The following is a 17,410-nucleotide window of genomic DNA, read 5'->3' on the forward strand; positions in this document are numbered from 1 at the left end:
GAGCCAAGTAGGACTTCTATGTGGGGTGGGAGTTAGGGCAGCCATAATGGAGCCCTTCTAGATTTGGTGCCTGATGGGTTCTGAGATTATCCACCCATCAGGGGTCCCAAGCAGTGGCCCAGGGGGATATGGGGTGGAACCCGCAGCACTTCTGCTTGGTCTTTCCTAGGCAGCAGGTTGGTTCTCACATGGCTCCTCACCATCTTTAGTCATAAACATTACCGGTTTGACTTCTGCTATTTTGACAACTTCTACAGAGAGAGCTGTGACCGAATTAAAGACAAGGAAAACACTTTTGACAGTGTATGAAATAAACAGGCAAAAGTGTGTCTAATTTGGCAAAAGGTGCCCCATGAGCAGAAATGAATGGGTCCCATGAAGAGGGTTCGCCGGGTGCTGCAGTGGTGGCTGCAGTTTGCTGCTCACCCTCCTGCTCCTGGGCTCCTGTGGGTTGGGGGACAAGGCTTCACAGGCACCCCCTGCCCCCCCGGCAAGGTTTCTCACCCTAGGAGTGGTGGGTGCTCAGGGATGGCTCTGCAGGGCTGAGACTGTACCACTTCCTCCAACCTCACGGGGCTCCCAATGTGCCCCTCAAGACCTACACTGGCTCACGAGGCTGCCAGGGGTGTGGCCAGTTCTCAGGAGCTACAATCAGCCCAAGTAGACAGCTCAGGAAACTGTGACGCTAGTTACTGGGAGGGGCTCCCGAGGAGTTCAGAGGAGTCACTGTGTCCACATGCTGGGCAGGGCACAGACTGTGCTGTTATGCACGTATCCCTGCATGGCTTTCCCCAGGATCCAAAATAACCATCCATTCTTCCCCCACATCATACACCTGCTCTAGTCAGGGCTGCTCTATGGTTGGCCCCATGGGGTGGCACATAGCACAAGCTGGGTACGCCAGGGGCATTCACATTCACGTGGCACATCAGTCAGTTGTGGCCCCTCTTGGCAGCTCTCATATGGCCACGTGACCTTCAGCTGGGTGACTGAACACCAGGGGCTGATGGGGGTTGGTATCTTGCTGGGCCCAGAGAGGACCAGGTGGGAGTAGTGGGCAGGCTGTTATGGTCACCCAGGCATGTGTCCTGATGCCTCTGGGGCATCCAAGTGTGTACCCAGGAGGTACCAGAGCCAGGGAAGAAAGGACTGGGGGACAGTATGGGAGTTCTCTGCACACAGCAGACATCAGCCTTGGGAATGAGGAGAAAGGGGCTGGGACATAGGCTGGGACAGCCCTGAGGCAGCTGCAGGGTAGGGTGGAAATCAGGAAGGAGGAGAGGCCAGAGCACATAAGCAGGTGGGAGGAAGATACAGTAGAGGGAGAGGAGGAGGGAGCCACAGCAGGTGCTGGAAGAGGAGAGGCCAGGCTTTAGAAAAGTCAGCACACACAGAGACCTGCATGCTGCAGACACTGAGAGGAAAGAAAGAGGCAGAGACAATGGGAGCAGCCAGGAAGGATGGTGGGCTTAGGGTGCAGTGAGGGCCAGAGTGGCTCAGAGCATAGCTCTGCCAAAGGTCAGCTGCCTGGCATCGGCCCAGGCCACCCACGATCATGGATAAGAATGCCCCTGTGAAGACTTAAGACTCTATTAGAGAAGTCCACACTCCACCTCCATATTTTAAGAATGGCAAAGGGAATGGCACAGAGGCTATAACCCCTGGGAGCATGGATGGCCCGTGCTGCAGGATTCACAATCAGCTGACGGTTAGGAAACCCTCCACATCCATGTCTTTAGCAGCCTCTGAGAGGCTACCGGCTTCAGGGAGACAGAGCGGTTAATAGGAAAAATCTCACCTGAACTTGAGGCTTCGCTTACTCATGGGGTGATGTTGACCCAGCACTAAGCTGACTTCCCGTCTGTTCAGGGAGACAGTCATGTGCTCATCAACTTGAAGCATGCCCATTCAGGTAAGGAAAGCAGGTGTACATGTGTATTTACCTTTGTTCTCTCTTACATCTGGCTAAAATGACAGATTTTAAGGCATAAATCGGCAGGAGTGAGGAGATGAAAGAGGGGACAACAATGCAATTTAGAAGCCAGAAAATTCACAGATGCAAAATACATGGCCTAGGAGACACAAAACACTGAATTCTAGCCAGAGTGTAGAAAGTTCAGAGCCAACACCGTCCACACCTCATAACCCCCAAGAACTGGTAGCACCAGATTCTGTTGAAGATGGGAGAAGACAACTGGTAGAAAGTGTTTCGGGAGCCAGTAGCCCCCTTCCCCAGAACTCCACCCCGACTCTGAGAGCCTGGCAAACACTCCCCTCCCTCTGGATGAAAGCTTGAGCTCCATTCTCTGGATACAGTAAACAGGAGGGTCTGCAGGCCAGTAGAGAAGGCCTAGCTGTGGGGTCCCATACCAAAAATAAATCCTAAGAGAGCACATGCCTGTGACTCTAGACGCTCTTTCTCTCAGCTCCCAGTGGGCTGAGGCCCAGCCAGTGCCTCTAAGCAAAAACTGAGAAAATCTTGGCGGTGACCAGCTCGTGCCATTATCAAACTATGGGATTGTGCAGCTTTCTAACATCATGGGAACAGCCTGTGTCCCCTAGCAGGAATATCATAGTCCCCACCTCTCCAGCCAACTCTCATACCCCCCAGAATGACTTTACCTCAGCTTGCTGAGGGGACACTTCAGAATCGGTCTTGCTCACACCCACCCCAGCATCTGCTGTGCTGATGTGAAGGGGTACAACTCCAGGCCACTGGTCTCCCTGTCACAAACGGGGCCTCACCAAAGGGGACCCCCAGGAGCCCTTCGTCACAGTTGAACAGGTTCTGCATAACCCACCAGTGAGCACCGGGACCTGCTCGGGCCCCCACAACCAGCAGTTGGAGCAGGTCAAATGTCCTCCACAGGTGTTGTGGACCCTGTCTGACTACAGCAGAGGGTGGAAACTCAGTCCAGAACTTCTAAGAATTTGTCAGTGAAGATGGGTCCTTTGTTTGCATATCAGATGGACGCTCCAGGGCTACCACCAGGGCCAGATTCTAGGGAGGTCAAAAGCATGTTGACAGTTTAGGCTGAATGTGACTAGAAGCCCCAAGTCCAAGTCTTGCTCTAGGAGCGCCAGAGCTCCACCTGACACAAAAGTACGAAAATGAAAAAGGGGAGAAGTCACTTTTTTTTTTTTAAAGCTGGTTATATATTGGCTTTTTGGCCTTGTATACCAGCTTGAAAAAAAGAAAAGAATCCATTGCCTTATATAACTGGGCAGTTCAAGGGTGGAGTGCCTTCAGACGTGGCTGGGTCCATGAGCCCTGAAAAGATCATCAGAGAACTCTCTTTTCTTCCACATCTACCTCCATTGTCAGCTTTCCCCCCTCCAGAATGTCTGAACTCTCTCCTACTACTGATGGCTTCGTCCTGTGGCCAGGAGAGATAGCCCAAGGCAACCCCAGTTCCACACCCCCAAGTCTGACAACCTCAGCAGGAAAACTTTTTCTCCCTGACCCTAAGAAAAGACTCCTGGGAAAAACTTCAACTTGCCTATGACTGGTCACATGGGAAGGGGCAAGACGCAGTGACTTAGACCTTCAAGAGACGCACATGGAGGCGGTGAGGGAGGGTGGTTTCAAAGGAGATACTGGTGAAGCTGACACCAGGGGGGCCCCACGTGTGGTATCAAGGGGAGACCAGAGATGGAAGATTCCCCTCCTGGGCAGATGCTCCCAGGAGGGTGCATGATAGAGCTCACCAAGAATGGAGACGGTGTCCTCCCCACAGACCACAGCACCGATTCACAGTCAGAGTGGACTTTTATTAGGAAATCACCCTGCAAACACACCACGGAGTGCTGTGGGTTCAACGCGTTTCCTGAGGAAGGAGGGTCACAGTATTGGAGCTGTCAGAGGGACGGGTGGCACAGCCTGTGAGCCTGGCGGCGACTCGAGGCTGCCTGCGGCCAGCACTCCCTCACAGCAACAGGACTCCACCGCAAGAGCCGACACGCAAACGCGACACGAGAAACACGCCCAAGCACACACATCTGCGCTACACTTAAATAATAATAAATACAGAATTCCATTTGCTGTTATCCGTGCCTGAAACAAAAGGAACCCAAAATGGAAAAAGAAAACCAAAATGTCTTTCTCTCCATTAGACCAAGGGAAAACAAAATCCCCAAATTATCACAATTCCTCAGTTACAAAATACTTTTTAAAAAAATTCCATTATTAAAAGAATAAATAACAAAATATATAAAAAATAACTTGGTTGCATCAAAATTATAACTAGGAGTTATATCAAGATTTTTTGTGGCCTATATTATAGTCAAATAGTTATTTTTGCTTTGAATTCACTTTTTTCCCCTCTTACGGTGCCCTGGTGTGGGGTCTAGTTGAAATAGTATAAAATTAATAAATAAAAATGTTAAATAAATAGCAAACGTTAACATAAGAGGCTGTGAATATAAATACTTACATCTTGACAAAATTAAATAATTTACAGAATAATTAAACTAACTACTTTTTAATTTTTTCCAGGAAGTGCAATTTCTCTATTTTTAAATACTAACTTGGAATTGCAGTCATCATTGACTTGGATCTATTTACACAGTAGGGACATTGTGTTTTTAACACATTAAATTAAAATGTACCCTTTTTTCGCATATTGGATGGATCTAAAAGAAGTGAAACCTTGTGGTCTCCTGTTAGGAATTTACCCTCTGACCTTGATGATGTCATTGCCACCTCCGTCACCATGGATGCAGAGGTCAAGCTCGGCCATGACCCGGATAATGTGGCAGTGATGGGTCGGGGGCCTGGGTGGATGCACAGAAGCCAGAGTGGTCCCTGGACGTGGATCCCAGACCCAGGGTCTAAAGGCTGCAGCCCCAGTAGGGAGCTGTGACCCAAGGCCATACACATCTGCACAGCCTCAGCGCCAGCTGCCCCCAGATATTAGGCTGATTTTCAGGAGTCTCCCAGGTTAAAATTCCTTGACCTGACAGGGGCTGCGATGCTTGTCAACTGTCTGGAGTGTCCTCTGGGAGGCCTACTCCTAACTTTCCCTCTGGGACAGAGCTTTGTTCCACCCTTAACACAAAACTGAATTAAATGAAAACAGAAAACGCACTTTCCTCCGCGGCCATCACTGAGCACAGACACGCTGCCCCAGGCGTGTCCTCCAGGCCAAGATGCCACTCACACCACCCGCCCACCACGCTCACGGCCACCCTCCCAGCCTCGACAGACAAAGGAATACTGTGGTTGCAAACTCCAAAACTTCCCTGAGAACCTTGTCCATGAGCTTCCACTGGAGACTTTGAGCTGCTCTTCAGATTTCTTTCAAAAACAAAAATAAATCGCTTTGTAATTCTTCAGTGCCCCTATGCACACGGACAGGGCCACCACGGCCCCGAGCCTGGAGGGGGCCTCGTGGGAGAGGCCATTTTCCAGCCGTCCCTTTGGATAAACCCGCCCGAGGCCACACCCGGCCGCAAACAGGAAGTCACTGCGAGTTGGGCATCCCCACGGCGCGGGGCAGGGCGGGGCAGGCAGACGGTGTGGTGGGCTGGGAGACTTCTGGGTACCACACGGCCTAGACCTGGATGCCCCTCACAGCCTGCTTGATGCTCTCCAGCAGGTCCTTGTTCTCTGGGTCCTGGTTGGAGTACATGTCGGTGAGGGTGCTCACATAGGCATCGAAATTCTGTTCGCATATTGGCTCCTAGAGAACAGAACCAGGTTAGCAAGCCCCATCCATGCAGTGGGCCCCACACCACAGACCCTGATGTGGGAGCATCCAACCTATGTCCCCAGGTGACTCGAGATAAGCCCATACCAACCAGAGGCAGCACTGGCTGCACTGCCCTCGTGCTGAAACAACATGAGTGTTTCTCTCTGCAGCCATCCCCGCAGTAGCCTCTCTGCTGATGGAATCACCTTTTGCTTTGGATTCATGAGCTACTCCTTGTGGTGGCTAAAGCCACCGTAGCCAACAGCCTGCCGGGCCATTCGGGGTGGAGAGAATCTCCACAAGGGCACAGGGCCCCTAGGGCAGGACCCAGAGGCAGAGGGGGTGGGAGATGCCCTGCCCTCCCGCTTTGCGAAGAGACCCCGGGGCAGCTGTGGTGCCGGCAGGCCCGCGTGCTGCCTACCATGTGCGGAAGGCGGATGTTGGCGAGACTTTGGATGAGGGCCTGGCTCAGGCCGGACAGCTCCAGAAACAGGGCTTCGTTCTGCTCCTCAATGAGCTTGTTCTCCTCCTCGATGTTCTTCAGGTTCTTCTCCATGGAGGAGATCTGTACCAGAGAGAGACTCGAAGTGCTGCCTGCCCTTGGCCCACATCCTCCCGGGGGTCCTCTCTGGGCTGCCTCTCACAGCCCTCTGGGAGAATACAGAACCCTGGGGTGGGAGAAGAGGCGGGACTCTGCCTTCCTGTACGGGGTTCTGCCACAGGTGAGGGGCTGGCAGAGGAGAGAAAGGCAGGGGCCTCTGGAGACATGGCCTGACTCCAGGGAAGCCAGGAAGGGGGCTCGTGTGGCACGTCCCTCTGTGCCATGCTTTCTAGATGGAACTGAAACCCCCTGTGCAGGAGAGGTCCCCACTCCTGGTTTTCTGAGCCCCTCTGTCCTGAGGGGATGGGGTGGGGGCACAGACTTCACAGCGCCCTGTCTCAATCTCAGACTCCACCTGCTGTGGTCTTAGCTTCACCATGTTTCCTGCTTCTAACTGTAAGATGGAAATCACTGCACACCCTGTGGGGTGTCAGCCTGCCTTTGGGTCTTCCCCTCACCAGAAAGACCAACAAAGAGCCTCCTCAGGGCCTCCCAAGCACGTCTTCCCCAGGCCAACTACAGACAAGTCTTCTCACTTCCCCACCATGGTGGTGAACCTGCCCTGAGGTGTTGGCCCTGAGGCCTTTGGTGTCCAGGAATAGCCCCTAGCCTGACTGCACATCTGCAGGGAGCCATGGGGGCAGAGGCTAAACTCACAGAAAGACAGTGTGGGTGACACACGAGGCAGGAGTGGGGAGCTCCTTCCTGGGAGGCTGTGGATGGGGTCAAGCATGCTTCTTCTGCCACCTGGTGACAAGCATGTGGCTTTGAAAGGGTTGCATGGGGGATAGGGACCTGCCTTCCCTTTGCCTTTGCCCTTCCGCAGAGGGCAGCAGTCACCAAACTCCCTCAAAGGGACAGGGGTTTTTGAGTCCTTCCAAAGGGATGCTAGTAAAAGGTAATGATCTGTCTTTAAAAAGATTGGCTTTGGCAAATAAAGAGAAATCAGAGGTGCTACCCCAAGGACACTGACACTGATGAAGGCCCTAAGAACTTTGAGAAGGGGAGGAGCCGAGAGCACAAAATGGGACACCCACACAACAGTGCATCTCCACACTCAGAGACACCAGGAGGGGACGGGGATGGCTCCGCCGGGAGGGGACGGGGATGGCTCCGCCGGGAGGGGACGGGGATGGCTCCACCAGGAGGGGACGGGGATGGCTCCGCCAGGAGGGGACGGGGATGGCTCCGCCAGGAGGGCCATCACTCCTTCTCTGTCGTCACTGCCTATGAACCTGGGGGGATGCAACATCGACATGCGCATGACAGCGAAAATCCCTCCTGATCCCCGTGGGGTGATGCTATTTTTATACAGGCTCTTGAGTAACAAGCGGTCAACGTGAGCCTGTTTGCCAGTAGAGACAAGAGCAGAGTAATGAGGCACGTGGGGCAGGAGGATGTTACTCATTTTCTGCCGCCTTGGTGGAGGCCACCATCTCCCCAACTGTCCCTGCCCAGAGGGGCTCTGCCCAAATTCTCTGTGGGACCTGGTCACTTCCTTGTCCCTTTGTCCCTCTAGCCGTTAGGGGCACAGTTATGTGTGTCCACTCCCCCAGCGTGGCTGCAGACTCCACTCAGCAGCCACAGGTGGGGCATGCTCTTATTTTCAAAATAAGATCTTTACTGCTTTTTTTTCTGATTACAAATGCTCATTTTAGGGAAATCAGGAAATATGACACAAACATTTAAAATAATTTGTAATCCTATCCCTCAGCAACAGCAGCCGTCACCGACGGCACATACTCTGGATCAGGTGCTTATGCTAAATGTTTTCCTCATAGAAATGCATTCATTGTACAATAACCGGCTGGAGTAGAATCCTATTCTTACCTCCATTTTACGGAGGAACTGACTGAGGAAGAGGCTGAAAGGTTTCTCAGGTCCCTCAGCTGGTATGTGGCTGTGCTGGGTGCTGGGGAGGAAACCTGGCTCCAGAGACCTGGCTCTACGGCACCACGCTCACGGACCACGCTCATGGACCACGCTCACGGACCACGCTCACGGACCACGCTCACGGACCACGCTCACGGACCACTGCTACTCACAAGACTGGTAACCCCAATGGGACCGCTAGTCTTGACAGGACTACGCATTCTAATGAGAGTAAGAGAAACAGTGCTGCTAATCTTAATGGGACTAGTATTATTAATAGTGTTATTAACACTAACGAGACCACAGCCCTAGCGGGACAACCAGCTCCAGCGGCCCGCCGGCACTCACAGTGTGACTTCACGGACACCGCAGTGTGAGCAGCCAGCAAGTCCAAAGTGTGCCTGTGTGCCAGGCACTGCGCTGTCTGTCAGCTCAGCCCTGACAGCAACCTTGATGAGTGCTGACGGATGCCTCACTGTCCCCAGGATGAATGTTTGGGTTGGGTGGGCAAAGAGCCCAGGAGTGGGGGGTGGCACCACCTACCTGGGACTGCAGCTGCACCATGGCAGCCTCCATCTCCGAGTTGGACTCGTTCAGGTCTCGGATCTCCTGGTTCAGCTGCTTGATCTCCTCATCATTCTCCAACACTGACCCAGAGAGAAACTTCAGTTGTGGCCCTGGGCCTCAGGCAGGCCTGGACCAGAGTGCTGTGGGGAAGCCTGCTTTCTAGAACTGAAACCCCCTGTGCAGCAGAGGTCCCCCCTCCTGGTTTTCTGAGCTCATCTCTCTCTGGGGCTCATATCCCACATTATGTGCTGGAGAAGTCTGTCTTGAAAATTGTGAGATGAGTGTTTATGGTTTGCCTTCTGAGCTGGCTGGCAGGTGGAAAGGCTTAAATCTCTTTGGGAGGTATGAAATGCTGCATTAAAGATGGAAGTTTGTTCAGGCGATGCAGAATTTCCTCACCTAAGTGGGAATGGGCCACACCTCTCCACAAACTCACAGCACATGGGCTCCACTGGACTCTGATCCCAGTGGTCACCAAAGCCACAGGTTACAGCAGGCATGAGCTCCTGAGGGCCAGGGCCCCCAGACACAGGTGTCAAGAGCTTCAGAGCCAACGTCCGAAAGGCTGTCAGCTTAGGTGAAGGGATCTGCCTCTGCCATGACTCATTCCAGGAGGGGCTTCACCTCTCTACCTTCTTCCCACCAGCACAAAAAGGTACGCAGCTCTCACTCACCCGGGCACCCAGCCATGAGCAGGGAAATCCAGGAAGCCATCCTTACCGTCGCTAGTCTTGAACTTCGGACTGAGGACCTCATCCCCTGACAGTTTTCCCTTCTTTCCAGCAAAGGTTGCTCTGGGACAGCCTGACAAACTGGAAACAGAGGCCACATATCATTCACCAGCCCAGGGTCACCCACCATGACCAGCCCAGGGTCACACATTATGGGTTAACAGAAGGCACGTTCCACCTCACCTAGATGACCCGGAGGGCCTCCCTATGGCCAAACTGTGTTCTATGGGGAAAAAGAAGCTACATCTAGGCAGGGCAGAGGCTGGGAAGGGGACACTCCAGAGCTCACCTCGTCTGGCACAGCCATAGCTGACCCTGTCTGATACTCGGGGGCCAGGGCACTGTTGCTCTCTGCAGGGCTCCCTCTGGGGTCTGAGGTCTGAGGTCCACATGACCCGCTTGCCGGTACTTTGCAGCCCTGACCTCCCAGAGGAGCCCATCCTAGCTGCCTCTGCCTCTGAGACACCCTCTAGGATGTGGTGGTAATGACAGTCACAGATCACTCCTCGGATATAGACACTCGAGCAGAAAAATGCATTAAAATTGTGCATTCTCAGGCATGATTTCATTTATGAAGTGACTGTGTCCACACCATAAGTAAAGGTTGATTGAGGCAAGGTGAGATGCCCTTAGGAAGCCCAGCGTGAGTCTCTGCCCAACTGACCCCGGCTGCAGGAGCCTCCTTTAGTGGCCTTCCTGGCTTCCGCAGCTGTGTCCATGCCAGCTGCCCATGCCAGATCTAGTCTTTCCTCTGCCTTCTGCCAGGGACCCTCACTCACAGTGAAAGCTGAGTCCTTGCCAGCTGGCAGCCAGATAAGCCCTGGCTCAGAACTTTCTACCTCATCTCCTTTTGCTCCTGCTCCCTGGCTCCAGCCCCTCAGCACCTCCAACCTTGTCCAGCGGGCCAGGCTGTTCCCAGCTCCAGCCACTTCACTGAGGGCTTGTGCCCCAGACACCTCAGGCCAAGCTGCTACCTCCTTCTCAAAGAGGACTTCCTTGTCCTCTTCCCTGCTTCTGTTTTGCCCGGCACACGCACCACCATTCGCCATACTAAGTAATTTACGTATTTATTTGTTTACAGGCTGTCCCACCTACTTTGCCCAAAATGCACTCTACAAGGACAAGGGGTAGTTGCCCTTTTTTTCTCTGCTCTCTCTCCAGGGCTTGGAACATGGTGCAAATGCTTTTGTTGAATGAGTGAGTTAATTAATCTTGTAGATGGAGGAAGGAAGGGAAAAGGGAGGGGAGGGGAAGAAAAAGAAGAGAAGGTGAGGAAGGGGAGGGGGGAGGGGAGGGGAGAGGAAGAAGGGGAGGAGGGGGGTGGGGAGGGAGTGAGGGGGGAGGCGGGGGGGTGGGCGGAGGGAAGGGAGGGGAGGGGTAGAAGAGGGGTAGAAGAGGGGAGGGGAAGGGGAGGGGAGAGGAGGCAAAAGGGAAGGGGGAGGGGGGAAGGGGGAGGGGAGAGGGAGGGGAGAGGGAGGGAGGGGGAGGGGAGGGGGAGGGGAGGGGAGAGGGGAGGGGGAGGGGAGGGGAGAGGGGAGGGGGAGGGAGGGGAGAAGGAAAGGGGAGAGGAGGGAAAGGGGAGGGAGAGGGGAGGGGAAGGGGAAGGGAGGGGCAAGAAGGAAACGGGGAGGGATAGGGGTAGGGAGAGGGGAGGAAAGGGGAGAGGGGAGGAAAGGGGACAGAGCAGGGAAAGGGAAGGAGGAAGGGAGGGAGAAGAGGAAAGGAGGGAAAAGGGAGGGGAAGGAAGAGGGAAGAAGGGGAGGGGAGGGACAGGGGAGGGAATGAAGAGTCAGCGTTGGCCCTAGGCCCAGACACAGGGTTTCTGATGGGACCAGGCACTCATTGTCACCATAGGACACAGACAGGAAGTGGGGGCTGGTGAAGCGAGGTCCTTCAGCTCTGGAGCAGGTGTTGGAGGGCAGGCAAGAGTTGGTGAATGCTGCCCAGGCCCACTGCCTGACAGCGAGGGGCCACCAGCTCCCTTGCAAAGCAGGCAGGGGTCTCTGCCCAGAGCTCAAAGAAGAGGTATGAATGGGAGGGACAGGGCATTAGCTGTAGGAGACAAACTTTTCCTGAGAAGTTGTCAGCCTGTTAAGAGAACGTAAGTGTCAGACCCAGGGCTCTGCTCATGTGTGGCCTCTGTGTCCAGCATAACACCCAGCCAGGAAGGACTCCAGGATGTGGAAGGGTGGCTTATGACGGGAGACGCATGGCGAAGACATAACCCACAGCATCACCTGGCACCAACAGACCTGCTAGCCTCCGCCATCCGCTACCCATGCGGCCTGGCCTTTCCCTTGAGAAACTGGTCACACAGAGCCCTGGTCTGGCCCTCCCTCAGGAGCTTCAGCCCCAGGCCCCAGGCGAGGGTCCCCACTGACTGCACAGAGGGGCAGGACCTGCAGGCACAGTTACCTCCGGTGGGTGAGGAAACTCCCATTGGCGTGGCCAGAGCCATCACAGCCCGGGGTGGGGCAGGTCGGTCCCTCGTTCTTCAGGGACTTCCAGGAGAATGACGAGCCATTGAGGGAACCCTCCTTCTGCCTGCGGGCAGCCAATGGGCAGCCGGATGCGCTCCTGTGAGAGGCGTATTTCCCGCTGATGTGACCAAGCCCCACACAGCCTGGAACTGGGCACCTGGGTGCAGAAAGGCCAGGGTGAGTACAGGGGCGAAGGGTTGGGAGGAGAAGCCTGGAGACTCTCTCAAGCTAGACACGAGGGAACCCAACATCACACATTAAAGGGCTTCAGAGTGAGGCAGGGAGGGTAGCTGAGGTCCTGGAGCCTCAGGGAAGAACTGGCCCTTCCGGGCTGAATGTGAAGACTGCAGGGCCACGCTCCCTCTTCCGCATGGCTGGGGTCTCTGCAGCCACCTTCTTTCTGTGCCCTCCAGCAGCCGTGACCCTGGGCCTGGGGGCTGCTCTCAGGTTCACTCCAAGCCTTGCTGCTGGAGTCACTGTGTGTCACTCAGCAATGTGGAGCCATGTCGTCAGCTGAGACCACCCAGAGGCCACTCCCTAGGAGCTTGCATCAAGCATAGGCCTGGGGGCCGATGGATCACAAGAGAATGACAAGGTCCCCAAACAGGGGAGCTCAGGGGCAGCAGGGGCCTGTCACCCCACAGCCTCCCAGACTGAGGCCAGTGCAATCAGGGGGCAGTGCCCATAGATGTTGCAGCTTTGCCACAACTGAGATCTATGTTCTAGAAGGAAGAACTCAGACCTCACGTGGGGCAGACTCGCCAGGGTATCCCATAATCACTCCTGCCTGAGGCTGGCCTTAAATGCTGTTTTCCTTTCCTTTGTTCTGGGTGTTCCAGGACAGGGATAGAGGCCCTTATGAAAATAACATAAATTCAGATTGGCAAATGCCTTGGGCACAGTGTGGGTCGGAGACAAACAGGACAATGCAGAGGGCCCAGGCCCCTGACCTCTCTGAGGGTCTGTCCCCATGGCCTCAGGGAAGGACCTGGACCAGGACTTGGGGATCTGAGGGACCACTTCATCCAGGAACCCACGCCAAACCCAGGACAAGATCTTTAATCTGCAAGGCTCGTTCTTATCTCTCCGTAAATGAAACTCATCCAAATTACCATTTGTCACACACTCCCTGTGTGCTGATTACCTGGCAGCACAAGACCCCAAGAGAGGTCACCATTGCTCCATTTACGAGGAGATTCACGGGGATACAGGGAAGTCGGGGTCAGCGCAGGAAGCGCTCGGGAGGACGGTAGCAGGGGGCTGGGGCCGTGGCAGAGGCTCCTGCCGTAGGGGTGAGATGGGGCTCAGTGGAAGGTCAACAAGGCCTGGACAGGGAGGGCAGCGTCCGGCTTCTTGCCCCCACACTCTGGCCTCGTCTCTGAAGCTGCCATGTCGGACCCTTCCCAGCCACCTCAGCCAGGGCCCTGCTTTCTCTCCCTCCACAGGCCCCTCTCTTGGTTCTTTTCCCTTTGTTACTCATCCCACCCACCTAGCCCTCAGAAACTTATAGGACATTCCCTGAGCCAGTCCAAGGTCACCTCATCCCCGTCCAGAGCAGAGACACTGCCAGGGGCCCCTATGGGGGCTTTGGGAAGTTCACATTCAATGTCCAGCCCCCCTCGGATGGGGGTGCCTCCCAGCCATGGGACCCCGGGGAACACCTGCACCAGGCACAGCCTGGCTGGGAAGAGGCACTGGCCAAATGGGAGGTGGCTGGCTCTTCAGTTACTCCACACAGTCGAATCTGAATTATTATTATCATTATTATTTTTGAGATGGAGTCTCGCTCTTGTTGCCCAAGCCGGAGAGCAGTGGCGCGATCTTGGCTCACTGCAACCTCCGCCTCCCGGCTTCAAGCAATTCTCCTGCCTCAGCCTCCCGGGTAGCTGGGATTACAGGCGCCCGCCACCACGCCCGGCTAATTTTTGTATTTTTAGTAGAGATGAGGTTTCACCTTGTTGGCTGGGCTGGTCTCGAACTCCTGACCTCAGGTGATCCGCCTGCCTCAGCCTCCTAAAGTGCTGGGATTACAGGCATGAGCCATAGCGCCTGGCCCAAATCTGAATTATTTTTACTCCCTTTCTTGCAAAACGCTACTCCCCTTCATCAAGGGAAACTGTTTTTGTTCCCTTGAATCGCATACATGGAGCGGATTTCGGATTTCAGGTATGTTCGCTTTCTCACAACACCTGGTGTGGAGACTTTCAAGCCGTCAGGGGCATCACGTTGAAAGGTGCTGGGGCGAGGGGAGCGGGCACTGAGCTGGTGAGGCCTCTGTGCTTCTTGGGTGAGCTAGTGTTTCCTATCACGTGTTGGGGGGCAGAAGCCGTGTGTGCCAGTGACATGAGAAACATGGCCAGGACCAGGAGCCAGAGGTGCGTTTCATTTGTCGGGTGTCTGTGTGGCCAGGGGCAGCGTGGGCTCCCCTCCAGGGACAATGGGCAGGGCAGGGGGAGCATTCACCTCTTGACTCCCACACTGGAACCTCCACAAGACTTTTATGACCAGTTATAAAGCTGTGGCAAAGGGATTTACCACCAAGTGCCTGATGTGACTTAATTTTAAATAGTGCCAGCAGGAGATGTCATAAAAAGGACTCTTGCTCCGCCAGGCTCTCCAAATCACAGCTCACACACGCCGACAAAATCCCATCCCTCAGCATGACCTGACGCACCCATTCAGGTTTCTGCTTTGATACGCATCTGTTTAAAGATGCTGGGCAATTATAAGTGCGGTTAAAGTTTATGGCTGGGAAGGAACCCTGTAAAACGGAGGTGTTCCGTAGTCCGTGTCCCTCTGCCATGGAGCCGTTAGGAACTTCATCTACCCTGCAAATGTTTCTGAAAGTCACAGTCTCCACCTGGCTGCAGAACTCTTGTTTTTTTTAAAAGCTAAGTTGACAGCACATTAGAAAGGAAAACCATTTTTCCTGGTTAATTTGAAAAATGCTGATCTTGATTTTAATCATTTGCAAATGCAGCACAATTCACTTATAATATCCCTGCCAGCAGGGTCCTTGCCAAATCCATAAAGGTGTTGCACTTATATGATCATAGGCAAATTCCTGGATTCTCAGGGGCAAAATGCTTTTTATCCACCTCATCATTTAGTGTGCAACCTTCATAGTACTAACAACCACAAACTTTGCATTGTTAATTTCGCATTCATTACAGTTTTATTGTAAAAATTAAATAAATAAACAAGCCACAGCCTATTACACCAAACAGCTGGTGGGGCCATCCCCTTCTGAAGGATGTGATGTTGGTCAATTAGGTTCCTCCAGTGTGGCCGAGCAGATGTTTGGGCACAGCTGGAGCAAACTACCAGGAGGAGCAACCCAATCTCAGGCCAAGCTGCCCGTCCCCGGGGGTGCTGTCTGGCTGCTCTTGGCCCAGCAGGTAACACAATCAGGGCAACCTGCTTCCTGTGGGCATAGTAGGGCCCTGTCCCGACCAAGCCAGCCCCAAGGCCCTGGGCAACATGGCCAGTGGGTCACCTGGTTTGAGTCTGTAGCAAAGCATTCCCCCCACCTAAGAGTGGGCAGTGCAGGGGACCCGTTCCCTATTGGGAGAATAAGCTTGCAAGGACACAAACCCCCACCAAGTAGGATAACACACAGAGTCAGGGTTCACCTATAAACCCCACAAAGACACGTGAGCCCCCACCCTGCCCCAGTGAGAAGAGCAATAGAGGAGAATCTTGTTGCCTCAAGGACTTGGGTCACTTAAGGCCCAGGATGTCCTCTTTCCTTCACCCAACAGTGTCTGGGTCCCAGTTGAGATCCTCCCGGCTCTCTCCATCTACCAGCTCTCTGCACAGGTGTGTGCGTGGACGGACACACGGGATTTGGAGCTTCAACGTCGTTCTAACCACCCTCTCCTCGACTCCTGCATCTCACCTTTCCTGCCAGACAAAAGTCTGCAGGTTGCAAGGCCCTGGGGCCCACTCCCAGGTGGCCCTAAGACATAGGTAGAAGGGTGCTCTGCCTCTCCCAGCCCCGCCAAATACTCCAGACCTGAGAAGCCGGGAGGATCTGGCACCCATGCCCTCCACACGACATCCAGGGCTCATATCTTCATAGGTATCAACGTGCAGTGTATGAGAGCTTCCATCAAAACGAAAGTTGGCATTGATCAGTTAGGTGACCCGTTGTATTAATGAAAAGGGAATCTAGTAGGAGTTTTTTTACATTATAAAACACAGGAAAATCTCAATTCTGCAATGCAATGAAAGAGCCAGCATGGCCCAACGTACTTCATCAGCTCAGGGTCCTCCTTGTCATCCTTGGTGGGTGCCACCTTGACTCCACTTTTCTTTGCACGAGGGCAGCCGGACAAGCTGATTTTGAAAGAGGAAAAAAGGCCACCTTAGTGCCAGAACTGCAGCTTCTCACACCCGTTCATCTCATCCTCTCCCCTCAAGCTCTGTGACCCCAGGCTGGGGTGGGAGAGAGTGAGAGCAGTCGACGGATCAATTGTAAGAAGCAGAATCCACAGACATAGGCAGCAGGGTCGGGAAGGAGAAGCATTACCATGAGCCCCTAACCCTGACCCTTTGCCTTTTTATCTTACTGCAGAGGGCAACATAGTGAGGTTCTGGAAATGGCAACAATTCAGATTAAAGAGATGGAAATGGACTCTGGCTGTCAGCAACATTAGTGTCTTCCAATCTTCAAATAAGGAAGAGATTCCCTGCCCACCCCTGGGGCCCAGGACCTGAGGGTGTGGCAGGCTCACCTCCGGTGCGAAGCGTAGTTCCCTGTGATGTGGCCGGAGCCGTCACAGCCAGGGGTGGGGCACCTGCAGAGGGAAACAGAACTGGAACCAGAGCCCATGAAGATGTTTAGCCCCGGCCCAGGGCCCTGGGACCCCCAGAGGAAAGCCTTCCGGGCTCAGCCCTTGAGTGGGCCCCCCCCACATTCCCTTGTCCACAGAGGAACATCACCGATGTTCACCCCAGCTGCCTACTGCCAGCAACAGGGGTCTGATTCGATCATCTCAGGGGTTCAGTACTTTGCTCTTCCGTCTCCCCGAGGGAGACCAGGAAGTATGAGAGGAGAGCAGCCACCTGCTGCTCCAGCATCGCTTTACACCCAGACCCCTCCCTGGGCACTGGGACAGGCCTACAGGGTCCACTGCAGCCGAGGACACGAAGGGCTCCCAGCTCGGGCTTCTGTAGGGTCCAGGCTGGACTAAAGGCATTCAGAGCATATCTGAGTCATAACTTGAAGCAGAGCCTAAGACCAGTCCATCTTCCTGGGCGGGCTGGGAGCTCGCCCTCACAAAGGGTTGCCACCATGGGCTGGTACATGAACACAGGCTTTTTTGCACACCTGCTGCAGAGCAGATGGCGCAGCCCGTGCCAGGCCTGGCTGTTGGGTAACGTGACTGCAGAGTTCACGCAGCCAGTGGCTTATGGCAGAGAGTAAGGAGGAGAAACACAGAAGTCCAACTTGATACACCCAAAACT

General features: G+C 54.2%; 1 protein-coding gene across 11 annotated transcripts in view; it reads right to left on the minus strand.

Annotated features, from left to right (window-relative positions):
• Window positions 1-3,750: 3,750 nt before the first annotated feature.
• Window positions 3,751-17,410, minus strand: part of MYT1 (myelin transcription factor 1) — a 112,669-nt gene continuing 99,009 nt past the window's right edge. For 8 of the 11 annotated variants that reach the window (XM_030825598.1, XM_030825600.1, XM_030825597.1 and 5 more), the window contains 7 exons: window positions 16,678-16,740; window positions 16,196-16,279; window positions 11,877-12,098; window positions 9,451-9,542; window positions 8,707-8,810; window positions 6,112-6,255; window positions 3,751-5,681 (listed from right to left, as the gene is read on the minus strand). In XM_030825598.1, coding sequence (XP_030681458.1) covers window positions 5,553-5,681; window positions 6,112-6,255; window positions 8,707-8,810; window positions 9,451-9,542; window positions 11,877-12,098; window positions 16,196-16,279; window positions 16,678-16,740 — 838 coding nt within the window. In that variant the 3' untranslated portion in view covers window positions 3,751-5,552. Of the gene's footprint in view, window positions 5,682-6,111; window positions 6,256-8,706; window positions 8,811-9,404; window positions 9,543-11,876; window positions 12,099-15,415; window positions 16,280-16,677; window positions 16,741-17,410 lie in introns of those variants that run through there. The other 3 variants (XM_030825601.1, XM_030825603.1, XM_030825604.1) reach the window with 3 other exon arrangements.

Source organism: Nomascus leucogenys, chromosome 13 (genome assembly GCF_006542625.1).
Source record: "Nomascus leucogenys isolate Asia chromosome 13, Asia_NLE_v1, whole genome shotgun sequence".
Taxonomy (NCBI): domain Eukaryota; kingdom Metazoa; phylum Chordata; class Mammalia; order Primates; family Hylobatidae; genus Nomascus; species Nomascus leucogenys.